Source organism: Mobula hypostoma, chromosome 9 (genome assembly GCF_963921235.1).
Source record: "Mobula hypostoma chromosome 9, sMobHyp1.1, whole genome shotgun sequence".
In the NCBI taxonomy this organism is placed as follows: Eukaryota; Metazoa; Chordata; class Chondrichthyes; order Myliobatiformes; family Myliobatidae; genus Mobula; species Mobula hypostoma.
Genome location: NC_086105.1, coordinates 120,334,305 through 120,352,994, shown reverse-complemented (window position 1 = coordinate 120,352,994; position 18,690 = coordinate 120,334,305). Strand labels below are relative to the sequence as shown.

At 38.5% G+C, this 18,690-nt stretch overlaps 1 protein-coding gene and 1 long non-coding RNA gene across 6 annotated transcripts in view; one reads left to right on the top strand and one right to left on the bottom strand.

Moving 5' to 3' along the window:
• The window catches only part of LOC134351992 (uncharacterized), a 43,316-nt gene extending 38,696 nt beyond the window's left edge, over positions 1-4,620 (top strand). The window contains exon 4 of the long non-coding RNA XR_010019320.1: positions 3,868-4,620. This is a non-coding gene — a long non-coding RNA (uncharacterized LOC134351992). The remainder of the gene's footprint in view (positions 1-3,867) is intronic.
• mettl22 (methyltransferase 22, Kin17 lysine) overlaps positions 1-18,690 on the bottom strand; it is a 55,687-nt gene that overhangs the window by 20,474 nt on the left and 16,523 nt on the right. For all 5 annotated transcript variants that reach the window (XM_063059009.1, XM_063059008.1, XM_063059012.1 and 2 more), the window contains exons 6-8: positions 13,564-13,635; positions 8,702-8,755; positions 5,840-5,917 (exon numbers count right to left, since the gene is read on the bottom strand). In XM_063059009.1, the coding sequence (XP_062915079.1) occupies positions 5,840-5,917; positions 8,702-8,755; positions 13,564-13,635 (204 nt within the window). The remainder of the gene's footprint in view (positions 1-5,839; positions 5,918-8,701; positions 8,756-13,563; positions 13,636-18,690) is intronic.

Sequence of the window (18,690 nt, the reverse complement as noted above, 5' to 3'; positions counted from 1 at the left end):
AAGAATAAAAGTGATAAAAAATAAGCTAAGTGAAATTCAAGAAGCTTTCGAAACGTTTTATGAAACTCTATATTCCAAAGTTCCAGAGGGAAGCACAACCCAAACTGACACCTTCCAGAATTCGTTAGAGTTACCCACTTTAAGCAAAGAACAAAATAGAACGATGACTGCTGACATAACTGAAGCTGAACTAAAAACTGCAATTAGTAGGCTTAAATTAAGCAAGTCACCAGGATCAGATGGATATATGGCAGAGTGGTATAAAGAACTTAGAAATGAGTTAATTCCTGTTTTACTCCCCACACTGAATTGGGCTCTAAGAAAGGCACAAATGCCACCCAGCTGGAAGGAGGCGATAATCTCAGCTATACCGAAAGAAGGCAAGGATAAAATGCAATGTGGGTCATTTAGACCAATATCTGTTCTTAATGTGGATTATAGAATATTTACCTCCATCATGGCCAAACGATTAGAAGAGTTTCTACCCACAATGATACATAATGATCAGACAGGTTTTACACAACAACGCCAAACACAAGACAATATACGAAGGACACTTCACATTATGGACCATATTAAAAAAAAACGAAATTGAAGCAATAGTGATAAGTGTGGACGCTGAAAAGGCATTTGATTCGGTTAATAGGAATTTTCTTTACAGAGTTTTACATAGAGTTGGTCTACAAAGACCAAACTATACAGGCACTATATGACAATCCTACTGCTAGGATTAAAATCAATAGATATTTATCTAATAGTTTTACCCTAGAAAGGGGCACGAGACAAGGTTGTGCATGGTCACCGCTACTCTTCGCATTATATCTGGAACCATTAGCTCAATACATCAGACAAAATCAAGATATCAGGGGAATTACTGTTAAAGGGACAGGGCATAAATTGGCCTGTTACGCGGATGACATTTTGATCTATCTAGGGCAACCAACATACTCTTTACCTAAATTGAACAATATCCTTTGAACAATATGGCCAGTTATCAGGATACAAGATCAACACAGATAAATCCCAACTAGTTTGAATAGTTTCCAGGTTTCCAGGAGAAATTGAAAGTAGATATCCTTGGGCATGGCAAACAGAGTCTGTCAAATATTTGGGCAACATAATGCCAAAAGATTTGGCAAAATTATCAGAATGCAATTATCAGCCTATATATAAAAAAAATTAAGGACGATATAACAAGATGGAACCTAATTCCTTTTCTTGGTCTCAGTTCAAGGATTGAATCTATTAAAATTAATATACTGCCCAGACCCTACCAATAGAGATTAACCAAAATCAATTCAATGAATGGAACAAGATGCTATCAAGATATATATGGCAAAGGGCCTAGGGTTTGTCTCAAAACTTTTCAATTAGCCAAGGAAAAGGGGGGATGGGGCCTACCTTCTCTTAGAGATTATTATTTTGCAGCACCGTTGAGAGCTGTGATATGCTGGTGCAACCCACCATATGACGCTGAATGGAAAAACATTGAGGAGAGGATACTTTCCAGCCCATACAGGCAATTTTGGTTGATAACAACCTACAAAGTTACATAAATACTGTTGGTAACCTGTGGGTGAAATGGACTCTTAAAATATGGAAAGCTACTATAAAAGAATATAAACTAGCGAGAGACATTGCAATTCTTAAGTGGTGTGCATATGACTCGGATTTTACGCCGAATAAACTGGATGCTACATTTAAGGACTGGACAGCTAAAGGAATAACAGCTATTTGCAATATAATGAAAGAAGGAACACTGTTCAGATTTGAAATGCCCAAAGAGAAACACTTATTAGAAAAACAAGACTTTTATCGGTATTTACAGATGCGACAGTATGTTAATAGGACGGTTAAAAATGTAACCAAGGCAAGTACATGTCTGATAGAGCTATTTAGAAAAGCATATAATTCAGACAACAGTAGTAGAATCATTTCAAGTGTGTATAAGGGTTTGTCAAATCTTAAAACACATTTGACTTCATACATTAAAATAAAATGGGAGAAGGAAGGAGGGATAATAATATCTGAGGAAGAATGGACAATAATATGGAGGTATCAATGGAAGTGTACCAGTTTACAGAAATGGAGGGAGTTTGGGTAGAAAAACTTGATATTTTATTACACCCTCTCAGAAATCCTATTATGATAGTAACCTCCCTGTTTGCTGGAGAAATTGTGGAAATCAAAATGCAAACCATTATCATATTTTCTGGGAATGCCCCGTTATCAAAGACTATTGGAGTGGGATACATAATGCCCTACAAGATATCTTTAAATGTGAAATACCCTTAGAGAGTAAGACCATATATTTTGGGTATATACCTCAAGAATGGTTGAAAAAGAGATAAATATTTAATGAATATACAGCTGGTGGCTGGTAAAAGACCCTTACCAGGAAATGGTTATCACAGGAGAGCCCAACTTTAAATGTATGGATGGAAATTACAATGGACATTTACAAAATGGAGAAGATAACAGCATCTGTTAATCATAAGTTGGAACAATTTGATTCATACTGGGAAAAATGGTTTAACTACATAAGACATCATAGGCCTGATATTATTCTCACAAGTCAATGAATATGTTGTAAAAAAAAATCACTCCCTACTTTGTACATATTTTTCTTCTTTCGATTGTTCTTTCTTTTGTCTCCTTTCTATAAGTGTATACTCAGATAAATATTATGTGGAGATTTGTGACAAATATATGATATATATGTACAGTATCTGAAATACATCTTATGGAAATATTTGTTTGATGATGAACTTCAATAAAAAATAAATTTCAAAAAAAAGGAAGTATAGAGGCTAAGGATATAGTGGGATATAGATTAGTTGCAGTTATGGGCCAAGAAATGGCAGATGGAGCTAAACACAGCCAAATGTGAAGTGTTGCACTTTGGGAGATCAAAGAGCAAAGCCCTTAACATTGTTGATGTACAGAGGGATCATAGCGTCATAGGTCTAAGCCCATAGTTCCCTGAAAGTGGCTACAAATGTTGATAGGGTGGGTGGTAAAGAAGGTATAAGGCATGCTTGCTTTTATGAGTTGAGGAACTGAATTCAAGAGTGAGGAAGTTATGTTGCAGCTTTATAAAGCTCTATGTAAGCTGCATTTGGAGTTGTATTTGTTTTTGGTAACCCCATTATAGGAAGGATTTTGTGGCTTTAGAGAGGGTGCAATAGTGGTTTACCAGGATGCTGCCTGTCACGTGATATAAGGAGAGGTTGGAAAAACTTTGGTTGTTTTCTCTGGAATACTGTAATAGAGATTTATAAGATTATGGGAGGGATTGATTATAGGATTATGGGAGCTAGTACTTTTTTCCCAGCGTTGCAATGTCTAATACCAGAAGGCATGCATTTAAGGTGAGAGGGGGGTAAGTTCAAAGGAGATGTGAGGGGTAAGTTCTTTATAGATTAATAGTGGTGGGTGCCTGGAATGGTGGTGGAGGCAAATACAAAAGAAGTAACAAAGAGAATGTTAAATAGGCACATGAATATGCAGGAAATGGAAGGATATGGAGGAAGGTTTTAACTTAATTGGACATTTGATCACTACTGTATGCCATGTTCATACCTTTTAAGGTTTTACCTTAAAAAACTTCTGTTTTCCTCTACTGTAAAGTGTACTATCCTCATGACCTCCCCATTTACCTTTCCTAGTTCTGAAGTGTTTCTCCATGGTAAAAGCAGAGAAATATTTATTAGGATCTTACCCATCTCCTGCAGCTTCACATAAAGGACTCTCCTTTGGTCATTATATTATCTTTCTAGTTACTCTTATTTCCTTAATATATTTATAAAATCTCTTTGAATTTTCCTTAAAAGTTTTCTGCCTATATTATCTTGGTTTAATTTGCAGTGATCTATGAGAAGCTTACGAAGAGGAGCTTAATTCATAAAAGAACATGGATTGAGAAGAAGATGATTATGAGAAGAGAGCAATCTCAGGATTCTAGTGATGGATTGTACCCATTCCTCCACATGGTTACGAGACATTGTTGCATCTGTCCCTTCTGTATATTTGCTGTCATGTTTGATTGTATTCTTCCTTATCCTGACAAACTAACTCATATCTTTATATCAAATAGACTAGATTACTGCAACACACTTTTTACTGGTCTTCCAAAGCAATCTATTGACAAACTTCAATTCATTCAGAATACTGCCGCTAGACTTTTAACTAAATCCAGGATGAGGGAGCATATCACGCCCATCCTAGCTACTCTGCTTTGGCTTCCTGTATCTTTTAGAATTAATTTTAAAGTTCTCTTACTTGTTTTTAAAGCTCTTAATAGTCTGGGACTGGAGTACATTGCAAAATCACTTTTGTTTAATGATCCTGCTCGAGCTCTCAGGTCTTCTTCTGCTAGTCTCTTAAATTTAAACAATCTTGCTCAAAGAGAATTGGCAGGTCTGTTTTTTTTAACTATGCTTCTAAACTATGGAATCAACAACTATAAGGGATGCAGTTTCAATTGACACTTTTAAACGCTAGCTCAAAACCTATTTATTTAACTTTGCTTTTAACTGACATCTTTTTGTCTTTCATTTTCACGTTTGCATTTTTTCTTATTGTAAAGCACTTTGAACAATATTGTCTGTATGAAAAATGCTCTGTAAATAAGTTGAAATAAGTTGCTGTTGTTTTCATTATTATTATCCTGCATGGGAGAGGTGTGTGACATTGAGTAATATGGCTATCATGATTGCAGTTGACAAAGTGTTCAAGCTATGATGAGAGTGAGGCTTATATATTGCTAAGTATGCGAAGGTGGTGTGGAGCATGCTAATTTTAGGCATGAGTCCTGACTGAAAGTGATCGGTATTGGATGAGTAATGGAATGACCAGAAGTTACTAGTGGATGAGTTTACTCGACTAGTCCCAGGACATTTGAAGCTATTAACAAACCGTGACACTTGCATCAGATCACTGAACATCTTGTGACACTATATTCTATATGATTTCTTGAACCTGCTGTACTGCAAATAATGGACTCGGGGGTCAAAAGGCCAGATCCCATGTTGTTTGATTCTCTGACTCAAGTGTCAGGACAGCATCCCAATCTTTGCTTCTTCATTTAGGCTTTTTATACATCTGAAAATTTCTGAACTTGTTCTCTCTTACGTTATGGTATTTCTCATTTTTCTAAGTTAGCCTCAGTTGCGAAATAAGGACGGCCACAATTTGATGTGAAGCTAGCTTCAAGCAGTGATAGCTAACTTCATTTGCTGAATATTGGTCTCCTGCTGAAAAACATAGTCAGTACACAAACAATTACAACTGGATGAATGCTATAATCATTATAATTAGTAAACTGCATTAAATTGGTGTGATGTGTACACTACATGAGCCAGGTAACATGATTATTTTTTGGAAACATTGAAACTTAGCTCCATAAGCTATTAAAAATGTACCAACTGAGGGAAAAGTGGTGAAATATGGTCATGAAATTTCAGAATGGAAGGCCTAAATTTATTTAAGTTAATCAGATACATGATAACTGCTGAGATTATACCATTATGTAAGAAGAAGAATATTTCTTCAAGAAAGAATAGTAAGAGCTCTGGATGATGAATGGTCCTTACTTCCTATAGCATTATACTTAGTATACTGACTAACTGCACTCAGAAAGTAGACTGTTTTCTGCATTTTTTAAAGAGTGAAACTTTAGGTATACGGATAAGGAAATAATCACAAAATAAACCACCATACTCGAGGTGTATTCCAAGGTTTCCAAGAAAACAATATTTTAAAAGATAAAAACAGTTCTGCAGTATTGATATTTTAATTCAATGCATTGTAAATACAGGACAGGACAGGACCCTCTTACCATCAGCAGCAAGAAGCACATCTGTCTGATCATACAATTGAGCTATTTCTTCTTCCGACCAACAGTATGGGCTTTTATCTGCAGTTAAAAGATAATTTAAAGCATTGCACACACAAAATAATCTGCAGATGCTGGGGTCAAAGCAACACTCACAATATGCTGGAGGTCGGGCAGCATCCATGGAAAAGATCGGTTGACATTTCGGGCTGGAACCCTTCGTCAGGACTGTAGAGGGAAGGGGCAGAGGCCCTGTAAAGAAGGTGGGGGAGGGTGGGAAGGAGAAGGCTGGTAGGTGCCAGGTGAAAAAAAAGTAAGGGGAAAGATAAAGGGGTGGGGGAGGGGAGGCAGTGAGGGGATAGGCAGGAAAGGTGAAGAAAGAATAGGGGAAAACACAATGGGTAGTAGAAGGAGGCGGAACCATGAGGGAGGTGATAGGCAGCTGGGGGAGGGGGCGGAGTGACATAGGGATAGGGGAAGGGAGGGGGAGGGAATTACCGGAAGTTGGAGAATTCTACGTTCATACCAAGGGGCTGGAGACTACCTAGACGGTATATGAGGTGTTGCTCCTCCAACCTGAGTTTAGCCTCATCATGGCAGTAGAGGAGGCCATGTATGGACATATCTGAATGGGAGTGGGAAGCAGAGTCGAAGTGGGTGGCTACTGGGAGATCCTGTCTGTTTTGGCGGACGGAGCGGAGGTACTCGACGAAGCGGTCCCCCAATCTGCGTCGGGTTTCACCGATGTAGAGGAGGCCGCACCGGATGCAACAGGTGACCCCAACAGACTCACAAGTGAAGTGCCCCATCCCTATGTCACTCTGCCCCCTCCCCCAGCTGCCTATCACCTCCCTCATGGTTCCGCCTCCTTCTACTACCCATCGTGTTTTCTCCTATTCTTTCTTCACCTTTCCTGCCTATCACCTCCCTGCCTCCCCTCCCCCACCCCTTTATCTTTCCCCTTACTGGTTTTTCACCTGGAACCTACCAGCCTTCTCCTTCCCACCCTCCCTCCACCTTCCTAATAGAGCCTCTGCCCCTTCCCTCTACAGTCCTGACGAAGGGTACCGGCCCGAAACGTCGACCGATCTTTTCCATGGATGCTGCCCGACCTGCTGAGTTCCTCCAGCGTGTTGTGAGTGTTGCTTAAAGCATAGCACATTATCTTAAGAGGTTGCATTTGTAACTCCTATTTTAAAAATAAATGATATTTATGATTCTGAATCCAATTTTGCTTTGGAAACAGAAACCTAAAATTGAAAGGAAAATCAACAAGAGTTTAGCAATTATTATTGGCAACTTTAGTGCATAAATTATTTAACTTTTAATACATAAATTATTTCTAGGATATGTTTAACATAAACGATAGTACTAATTTCATGAACTAGTAACCAAACGAAAAACATAACAAGTCAAATAGATAGTATTGGAAAATGTAAATGCATACATTGTATTTTCTATGTATTACAGTATTTACTCAACAGTATTTCAGTATTCACTCAAATGCACACATTATATTTTCTATATTTACTATGTAACCACTGCTAGCTGAATAGAGGGTATTCACTATGTAGCCATGACTTTTGACCTAATCACTATTAATTCATGAAGAGAACTAGAATGAAACCAAGTAGGAAGATAACGGTGGCGAGTAACGTAATGAAATATGTGGCAGTATGTCAAAACAAGACCAATTAAGAAATAACTGTGGTTAGGGATGAGGGGACACCTGGTCTAAAAAGTAAACTAGGACATAATTAAATTGGGGAGTAAAACAATAGTGGAAGGTCGAGAGCGGATGTATTGATGATATGTGATCACAGGCCGTCTGGATATGATAATGTAGCTAAGATAGGAGATTGCTATAAAGAATGCTGTGTACAAGCCTCGATGGGCAGTCAGCTACTAGCTTTCTGATTGTCTCAGCTTTGATTTGCAAATTAAAGTTTAAAACTTCTTGAAGGATTTTCTGCGTCTCCTTGTTGTTTGTAAGAAACGAGAAACCACGACAATAGCGAGACTGAAAGGTTAGACATGAACTCCAAAAAGTTAAAAGAATAAAATCCAGTGGCACCATGCAAAAAGAGGAAGATACCTTAACAACAACTTGCATTTATCAAATGTTGTCATGCAAAACGATCTCAAGGCACAAGTCAAAATTGGACAAACAGCCAAAGGGAGAATGATCAGGAGATGTTTGGTCAGTAAGGTTGATTTCATGCTATGATGGATCAAAGGAATGTTTAGGAAAGAGCGAGAGTTTTATGGAAGAATTCAGTGAATGCATCACTTCATGGTAAAGGATACAGCTGTGAATAGTTAAGCAATAGTAGAATTAGAACATACAGAATTCTAATCAGAAAAAGAGCTTAGTGAGTGCAGAATTATTGGGCTGAATGTCACCTGGATAAAGAGAAGCACACTCAAGAAAACCTAAGGCGTTGATTAAGAGCTAACATAAGCTGAAGGACTGGATGTGTACACCAGAGATTAGGAATAGTTGAGATGTATGGAGAATAATTGATGGAAATTATGTTGCTTAGAGATGCAAAATATATAAGATTTCAGAAGTAGATGAGCTGAAGTAGCAAAGGAGGCAGTTATATTATAGGGCTGGGGAGAATGGGATCTTTGTGCACTGAAAGAAAAGTTAAAAGGAGAAGATGCTAACTGAGGTATAAATGTAAGAGTACAGAAATGGAGTGAAGTAAGTTGACACCTTGAACTCAAATGACTTGAAGTCAATGAACACTGATGGGTTTCCTGGTCTGCAAGGGAAAGCTCAGAGTACAAATTTTTAATGCAATACAGAGAAATTTTCACTTTGCACAATGATATAAAACTCCAATTAAATAGAATTCTTACCTATGCAAACTTCACTTTTCAGCCAGTCTAGTTCTCTCACTTTTATTTCACTTCCTATTATATAATACACAGTACAAAATATCTCAATTAGGAAGCGTATAAACAATATACATAATATAAATGATGTCAGAGAAGAGCAAGTTTTTATGTGCAACTCCTCAATTCAGGATCAGCTTCTTCCCCTGTCATCTGAACAGTCCATGAACCCACTGACACTACCTCGTTATTCCTTTACAGCACTATTTTGTAATTTATAGTAATTTTATGGGTTTGCATTGTGCAGCTACTGCCAAAAAATGTGTGTCGTATAGGACAGTGATAATAAAACATGACTCTGATTCTGAATTACACAAGTGCTAGTTGGCAAAAAAAGAAATTAAATCCTTAGAAAGAAGTGACAAAGGATCTGATGATGCAGAATGCTTATGGGTAGTTAAGAAACTGAAAGGGTAAAAAACCCTGATGGGAGTTATGTACAGGCCTCCAAACAGTAGTCACGATGTGGGGTACAAATACTACAGAGATAGAAAAGGCATACAATAAGGGAAATGTTATATTGGTCATCCTGGATTTCAAGATGCATTTGGTTTGGAAAATCTGACTGGTGCTGAATCCCAAGAGAAGGAATTTGACAATGTCTACAAGATGGCTTTTTGGAGCAGCTTATGGTTGAGCCCACTAAGGCAAAGACAATTCTGAATTGGGCGTTGTGCAATGAATAATATTAGGTTAGAGACCTTAAGGTAAAGAAAACCCTTAGGGGGAAGTGATCATAATGTGATAGAATTCATCCTGCACTTTCAGAGAGAGCAGTAAAATTTAGATGTTTTAGTATTATAGTTGTGTAAGGGTAACTGCAGAGGCATGAGAGAGAAGCTGGCCAAAGTCGATTGGAATGGGAACGCTATCAGGGATTACAGTAGAGCAGCATTGGCTGGAGTTTCTGGGAGCAATTTGGAAGACACAGGCCATTGACAAGGTGCCACACATAAGCCTGCTAAACAAGATAAGAGTCTATGGTATTACAGGAAAGATATTAGCATGGACAGGAAGATTGGCTGACTGGAAGAAGGCACAGACTGGGAATAAACGGAGCCTTCTCTGGGTGACTGCTGCTCAGAAGTGGTACTCTACAGGCGTCGGTTGTTAAATCCACTACTGCTCATGTTATACGTAAATGATCTGGACGAAGAATTTGATGGCTTTGTGGCCATTTTTACAGGTGATACAAAGGTAGTTGGAGGGACAGGTAGTGTTGAGGAATCAGAAAGTCTGCAGACTTGAACAGATTAGCAGAATTGGCAAAGAAGTGGCAGATAGAATAGGGAGTAAGGAAATATATGGTCATGTACTTTGGCAGAAAGAATAAAGGCATAAATAATTTTCTAAAAGGAGAATGGATTCAGAAATCAGTGGCGCAAAGGGACTTGGGAGTCCGAGTACAGGATTTCCTCAGTCATCTTGCAAGTTGAGTTGGTAGCAAGGAAGGCATTTGCAATATTGACACTCATTTCAAGAGGACCAGAATATAAAGCAAGGATGTAATGCTGAAGCTTTATAAGACATTGGTCAGACTGCATTTGGAGTAATGTGTGCAGTTTGGGCCCCGTATGTAAAAAAGGTTGTGCTGCCATTATGAGAATGATCCTGGGAATGAAAGGGTTAATATATGAGCCGCATTTGTGAGGACTGCTGAGAGAATCATCAGGGTCTCTCTCCCCCACATCCAGGACATACACCAGAAGTGCTGTGTTTAAGGACCCCTCCCATCTTTTCCAGAATCTCATTGATCTCCTACTGTCATACAGAAGGCTCTGCAGTAGAAGGACAAGGACTGCTAGTCTGGCTAACAGCTTCTTTCCCTCAGGCTGTGAGACTGCTGAATGCCCTGCTATCAGTCAGTACATATTATTTATGACAGTCCAGTAGTAGTAATAGTGTTGTATATTTAACTATATGTCACATAGGTACTTTATGTCAATTCGTGCATCTACAGAATAGCTTTTTATCTGTTAATATAACTGTGTTAATATTATTTTATGTGCTGTATGTGATATACGTACTGTGTTTTGCACCTTGTTTTCCTGGGGAATGTATTTTCATTTAGCTTTATACATAGAACAAAGAACAGAACAGCGCAGGATATTATGCTGAACCAATTAAATTAGTAACGAAATGGCTAACTAATCTCATCTGCCTACGCAATGTCCACATCCTTCCACTTCCTACACATACATGCACCTATCTAAATGTCTCTTAAAAATCCTTAATGTATCTACCACCAAACCAGGCAGAGCATTTCAGATACCCATCACTCTGTGTAAAAATCGTGCCCCTCACATCTTCTTTCAAATTACCCTCTCATCTTAAATGCATGCCCTCTGGTATTAGACATTTCAACGCTAGAAAAAGATCGATTTATGCCTCTCGTAATCTTATAAATCTCAGTGGGTGCCACAATAGCATAGTAGTTAGCCCTACGCATTGGAGTTCTGATTCAGTTCCGACATCCTCTGGATGTTTCAGCTTCCCCCAACAGTCCAAAGACATCCCTGTTAGTAGGTTAATTGGTCATTATAAATTGCCCTGTAATAAGGTAGATTTAAAAAGGTGGTTTGCTGGGTGGCACAACTCAAAAGGCCGGAAGGTCCTGTTTCACACTGTATCTCTCTATATAAAAAAAATCAGATCTCTCCTTAGCCCCTGTTATAGATCTACCTGACTTCCTGTCAGTTCGCCAGCAGACAGTAAGAGTGGGCTCCCTCACCTCTGCCCCTCTAACCCTTAACACAGGTGCCTCTCAAGGCTATGTCCTAAGTCCCCTCCTTTATTCTCTATATACCCATGACTGTGTCACCAACCATAGCTCCAATTTGCTAATTAAATTCGCTGATGATACTACATTGATTGGCGTAATCTCAAATAATAACGAGGCAGCCTACAGCGAAGAAGTCATTACCCTGACACAGTGGTGTCAAGAAAAAAACCTCTCCCTCAATGTCGCAAGAACAAAGGAGCTGGTTGTGGACTACAGGAGGAACGGAGACAGGCTAACCCCTATTGATATTAATGGATCTGGGGTTGAGAGGGTGAACAACCTTAAGTTCCTGGACATATACATCACCGAGGATCTCACGTGGTCTGTACACACCATCTGTGTGGTGAAAAAAGCCCAACAGCACCTCTTTCACCTCAGGCGGTTGAAGAAGTTTGGTATGGGCCCACAAATCCTAAGAACTTTCTACAGGGGCAAAATTGAGAGCATCCTGACTGGCTCCATCACTGCCTGGTATGGGAACTGTACTTCTCTCAATCGCAGGACACTGCAGAGAGTGGTGCCGACAGCCCCGCGAATCTGTAGATGTGAACTTCCCACAATTCTGGACATTTACAAAGACAGGTGTGTAAAAAGGGCCTGAAAGATCACTGGGCACCCGAGTCACCCCCACCACAAACTGTTCCAGCTGCTACCATCCGGGAAATGATACCAGAGCATAAAAGCCAGGACCAACAGGCTCCAAGACAGCTTCTTCCACTAGGCCATCAGGCTGATTAATTTATGCTGATACAATTGTATTTCTATGTTATATTGACAGTCCTGTTGTGCATACTATTTATTACAAATTACTAATAATTGTGCATTGCACAATTTAGACGGAGAGCTAACAAAGGTTTTTACTCCTCATGTATACGAAGGATGTAAGTAATAAAGTCAATTCAATTCAACATGCCCTCTAAAGCTAGCAACGTCCTCGTAAACCTCTTCTGCATCCTCTCCAAAGTCTCAATATCTTTTCTATAACATGGTAAACAGAACTGTATGCAATACTCCAGATGCAGTGTAATTAGAATTTTATAAAGCTGTAACATAACTTTCTGAATTTTGAACTCAGTGCCTTCGAACTGTCCTATCAATCTGTGTAGCCACTTTTGGGGAAATATGAATTTAGACCCAAAGATCTTTCTGCTCTTTAACACTGTAAAGGATCTCACCTTTAATTGTACCATCTCTCTCTTTGCATTTGACCCACCAAGATGTACACTTCAAGTGTCCAGGTTAAACTCCATCCGCCATTTCTCTGCCCATATCTGCAACTTATCTATATCCCATTCTTTTGCCAGTTTTCTATGCTACCCAGAACACCACCAATCTTTGTATCATCTGTAAATCTACTAACCCACCCATCCACATTTTCATCCAGGTCATTTATAAACATGACAAACAGCAGAAGTCCTAGTACAGATCCTGCTGAACACTACTAATCACAAACCTCCAGGTAGAATAAGTCCCTTTGATTACTACCTTCTCTATTCTATGGGCAAACCAGTTCTTAATCTAAACTGCCAATTCACCACAGATCCCATGTATCTTAATGTGTATGGTTGAATGACAATAACCTTGAACTTGACCTTGAAGATACAAAGTTAAAAACTACAAATGGCTAAACAACAATTGAGAAGCACAGAAATGATTATAGCTCCTTCACTAGTTTAATTATTTTCAGCAGATCTATTATCCCTAAAATTCTTTTTTACATTCTTCTCCAGCAACCATTCTTATAGCATTTTCCACAAAAGCTCCATGTTATGACAAATATTCAAAAATTAGCACTTTATTAGTATTACACAGTACTTGGACACAACTATAGTATTTGCAAAGTTCTAAAAACTCAAACGGACTCATTGGCTCAAATTTTCCTTGCAGCAGCCTTCCACCTTCAGAAACAATATTTCAAATTTTCTGTAGCAAGTGAGTTAACACTCTTAGCTTAATTATTAACCATTTAGAATAAATCATCACAGTAGGATCATGTAAAATACTTGATTATATTTCTTTCAAGGATTTACTAACCTTAACTTACCTGTTGTCCCATAAATATGCTTATTTGCAATTATATTTCGTTCGCACATATTCAGCAGATCTTCACCAACATCTGGAAATATAAAATGTAAATTTAAGTCCATGTGCTTAAGACCATAAGACATAAGAGCAGAATTAAGCCATTCAACCCATCAAATCTGCTCCATCATGGCTGATCCTGAATCCCACTCAAGCCATACATCTGCCTTCTCGCCATATCCTTTGCTACCTAGACTGATCAGGCAATTATCAACTTCTGCCTTAAATACATGCATGACCTTGGCCTCCACTGCAATCTGTAGCAGAGCATTCCACAGATTTACTACTCTCTAGCTAAAAAAAAATTCCTTCTTACCTCTGTTCTAAAAGGTTGCCCCTCAATTTTGAGGCTGTATCCTGTAGTTCTGGATACCCGCACCATAGGAAACATCCTCTCCACATCCACCCTCTCTAGCCCTTTCAACATTCCATAGGTTTCATGAGATCCCCCTGCATTCTTCTAAATTCCAGTGAGTACAGGCCCAAAATTGCCAAATGCTCCTCATATGTTAACCCCTTCATTCCCAGAATAATCCTGGTGAACCTCCTCTGGACTCTCTCCAATGACAACACATCCTTTCTGAGATATGGGGTCCAAAACTGTTGACAATATTCCAAGTACGGCCTGACTAGTTCTTAAAAAGGCTCAGAATTATCTCCTTGCTTTTATATTTTATTCCCCTTGAATAGAGAATATGTCTTTAGATGATAATTGTTTAATGCTAAATGAGTCTAATTTAAATAAGCATTTGCCGCTTTATGTAATGTCAACACAGTCATTGAGTCCAAGCTACTGTGAGGCCTGTACATTAATACTTTGTTTATCTGATGCTGAGAGTGAACTTTTTCTGGGAATTCATCTCACATACCCAAAGGCCAAAATATTCCAAATGATATATGTGCGTATATTTAACTCTGCTTCAGCCACTTAAAGCTTAAACATAATGAGAGGGTTAGCCAATAAGAATGTATTTTATAACCCTCGCATGACTCTAATCCTGTGAATGCAAAAAATAATTATCAATTGCAGCCAAAGATTTTTATTCTAGAAATCTGAAAAGGGACTTTAATCATAAGTTTTCATTAGCAATCTTACTATTCAGTTAATAAATGGAAGGCAACTTTTTGGACCCAATTTCCATCTATTCGTGCAGGTGAAATCAGCGCTACTTTGTTCTACATGGATTCAATTCTTTCATTATAGACAAATTGAAAGAGGAAAAGAACAGCAGGCATGTTAATGAGGCACACTAGCGGGAGCTCAATCAAACCCACTATTAGCTACACTCCCCCAAGCAGAAAGTGTAGAATAGAAACCTTTTGAAGTATAGACTGGTGAACTATGCATGCACAGATCACACCTCAGTGAGGAAGTAGACATCCCTCAGTTCAAGATTGTTTATTGATGAACCGCAGTTTCAGCGTGTCACCTGCAAAGCCTTTAGAGTGGCTATTAACTAGTCTTCACTTTTTTATTGATATGCCTCCATCCAGCCAGGCATTAGACATAATTAGCAAAGAAGCTATGATGGCTTGAATTGAACAGGACAGGAATACAAAATTTCAGTTTTCTTCAAATATAATGTCTCCTGCACAACAAACTCTGATTCACGTGTTTGTAGATTTATTGGTTTCTGAAGTGGGTATTTCATAGGTTTATAGGTTTCCTTAGTGGGTATTTTGGAGGAAGCCACAGTTGCACTGTCCAAAGAGTTCAAGAAGTTAAGGATAACAATCGTGCAATTAAAGTTCCATCAACAAGTTAATGTGAGTCAGGAATGGAATCCATCACAAGTTCTCTGTAAATAATCTCCTCACTGTTTAAAATTAAAACATAAACAATCAAACTTTTATTCAGTGCAACAAAGTAGACAAATAAAATCAGAGTAAAATCCATTGTGAACACAAAACAGCTTGATTCCCATCAAAGAAAAAACAAAAACAATGAATCAGCTGCAGGGTTTTGTTAATCTAGCAAATTCCAGACAATCTTTCTGTACCAAACTCTGTGATCTAAGAACCAAAAGAGATTTGATAAAACTGTTTAATGTGTTTAATTGAAACATCATTTTTGAAGTAATACAATAATTTTCCTCTATCATCAATTTAAATATAAAATTTCTCTGAGTATTAAATGTAAAAGCACATCTTAACCAATTTCTGATAAAGTGATTATTTAAATCGCAGTTATAACTAACAACTAGAACAACAGCACTGACAAAAATCTAGATATAAAAATAAATTTTAATCATGATTCCATCTCTTGGGTTCTTGAGTCCTTAGCAGCAGCTTTCCCCATGGAGAGAAAACAGAAAGTAAATTATTTGGAACCAGAAAACTATTTCACACTATCTGGTTACTGCAAGAAAAATAAAAGGAAAAAAGAAACAACCTCAAAAACTGTATTAAGTATTGAACTGAAGCACAAGAAATGCATACCTTGCCTTCCCTGCCAGGTGTCTGTATTTTTTATTTGTACAGTTCAGTTGTTCTTGAGACAGACTAATGTTGAAGAACTCTATCACCTCACCAAATTAGCAGGAAAATTAGTCATCACAGTTCCTCCAGTTGTTGATCCACATCATCAGGTCCTCATTCACTAATTCTTTTCAGTTCTCTTGGATTTCTCTTGTAGAATTTAGGTAGAAAGACGCAAGGCATTGAATTATTTTTCAACATGTTTTTAACAACATTGTAAAAATTTTATTTCAAGTTATTAATTGAAAGTTGATTTTAGGTAAATTTTAGAAGTTGCTCACCACCTTTCTTCTAGTATATCATATTTATCTGAATTACAGGAGCTGCTTGCAACATTTTATACTTTTGCTGATCCCTGACTCCTGATTTATCAAGTATTTCTCCATAACGTTGATAGATTAATGTTCCACAGTTAATGAACAAAAGTGTAATTTATATTTTATTGTCCAATTTCTGCCACTTTTAAGCACATTTTTTTCCAAGAATGTATAATTCAATTAAATATCGAGTCTTTGTTCTTCAATATAAATATTCAAGGTTATTATGCTCACCAATGATAAATTCAAAGCTACCAATAGCTTTATTTTTTAAATCACAGACATGCTGTGTTCATGGATCCAACATCAATCCAAAAAAATTCTACTTCTTCAGATGAATTATAGCTTATCAATGTTTGCGCTATCACCATCCCCTTTTTACATTTACCTGAAGTGATATACCATTTGTTAGCCAGCTAATTTCTTACTCTGTTCTAAAACAAATTTAAACTCAAACTATTGTTCAATATCAACTTCACCTTTCTATAAGCTTACTGTCACCAAAATAACCTTAAAATACTGTTTCTATTCCTGAATCATTTGTGTTACTTCTAAATTTCAAAATGTGGAAAACAGCCAAACTTTTGGTTAAATCTCTTCATGGAGTCTGAATGACAAAAACACAAAGTATTTAAAAACGCAAACATGAGGAAATCTGCAGATGCTGCAATTTCAAGCAACATACATAAAAGTTGCTGAGAATGCAGCAGGCCAGGCAGCATCTCTAGAAAGAGGTACAGTCGACATTTCGGGCCGAGACCCTTCATCAGGACTAACTGAAAGAAGAGATAGTAAGAGATTTGAAAGTGGGAGGGGGAGGGGGAGGGGAAGATCTGAAATGATAGGAGAAGACAGAAAGGGGAGGGTTGGAGCCAAGAGCTGGACAGTTGATTGGCAAAAGGAATATGAGAGGATCATGGGACAGGAGACCCAGGGAGAAAGAAAAGGGGGAAGGGGAGAAACCCCAGAGGATGGACAAGGGGTATAGTGAGAGGGACAGAGGGAGAAAAAGGAGAGAGAGAGAAAGAATGTGTGTATATAAATAAATAATGGGATGGGGTATGAGGGGGAGGTGGGGCATTAGCGGAAGTTTGAGAAGTCAATGTTCATGCCATCAGGTTGGAGGCTACCCAGTTGGAATATAAGGTGTTGTCATTTCGCTGAACACTTACGCTCTGTCCGCCAAAAAAAACAGGATCTCCCAGTGGCCACACATTTTAATTCCACGTCCCATTCCCATTCTGATATGTCTATCCACGGCTTCCTCTACGGTAAAGATGAAGCCACACTCAGGTTGCAGGAACAACACCTTATATTCCGTCTGGGTAGCCTCCAACCTGATAGCATGAACTTTGACTTCTCAAACTTCTGCTAATGCCCCACCTCCCCCTCGTACCCCATCCGTTATTTATATATACACATTCTTTTTCTCTCTCTCCTTTTTCTCCCTCTGTCCCTTTCACTATACCCCTTGCCCATCCTCTGGGGTTTTCCCCCCTCCCCTTTTCTTTCTCCCTGGGTCTCCTGTCCCATGATCCTCTCCTATCCCTTTTGCCAATCAACTGTCCAGCTCTTGGCTCCATCCCTTCCCCTCCTGTCTTCTCCTATCACTTCAGATCTCCCCCTCCCCCTCCCACTTTCAAATCTCTTACTAGCTCTTCTTTCAGTTAGTCCTGACGAAGGGTCTCAGCCCGAAACGTCAACCGTACCTCTTCCTAGAGATGCTGCCTGGCCTGCTGCGTTCACCAGCAACATTTATGTGTGTTACACAAAATATTTGTTTGACTTAATTTAGCCAATTTCCAACTCATTTTAACAATATTCTACTTCTTTTGTGTACTTGAATATTCTTGGTTAATCTGCAGTCCCATTGTAAATTCTGGGAGCTTATAGGTATGCAATCTGTCCACCATGGGTCTTGGCCAGTATTAACATCCTTTGCATGCTGATCAAAGTAGTTCTCAGCTCAAAGAAGCAGATAACAGAGAGTGAGCCATTCATCTTATTGTCCATGTGTGACCCTTTCCAAGAAAACAATCAAATTAATGCTGGTCATGTCTTAGGAAAGCTGTCCTTTTTAACTGTGCAGATGCACATTCCTTTATCCGAAATTCTGAAATCCAAAAAGCTCCGAAAACCGAAGTTTTTTTCGCCAATAGCTGACGTCACTTAGGTGTGACGTGGTAGCACTAGCAGAGGCCGCCAGGCGTCAATTGTGGCCCAGCGCTCGTACTGGTTACACGTGCATTTGCTGTTCGCTGATATTTAGTGTTCACTGTTGACTTTGTGTTTAA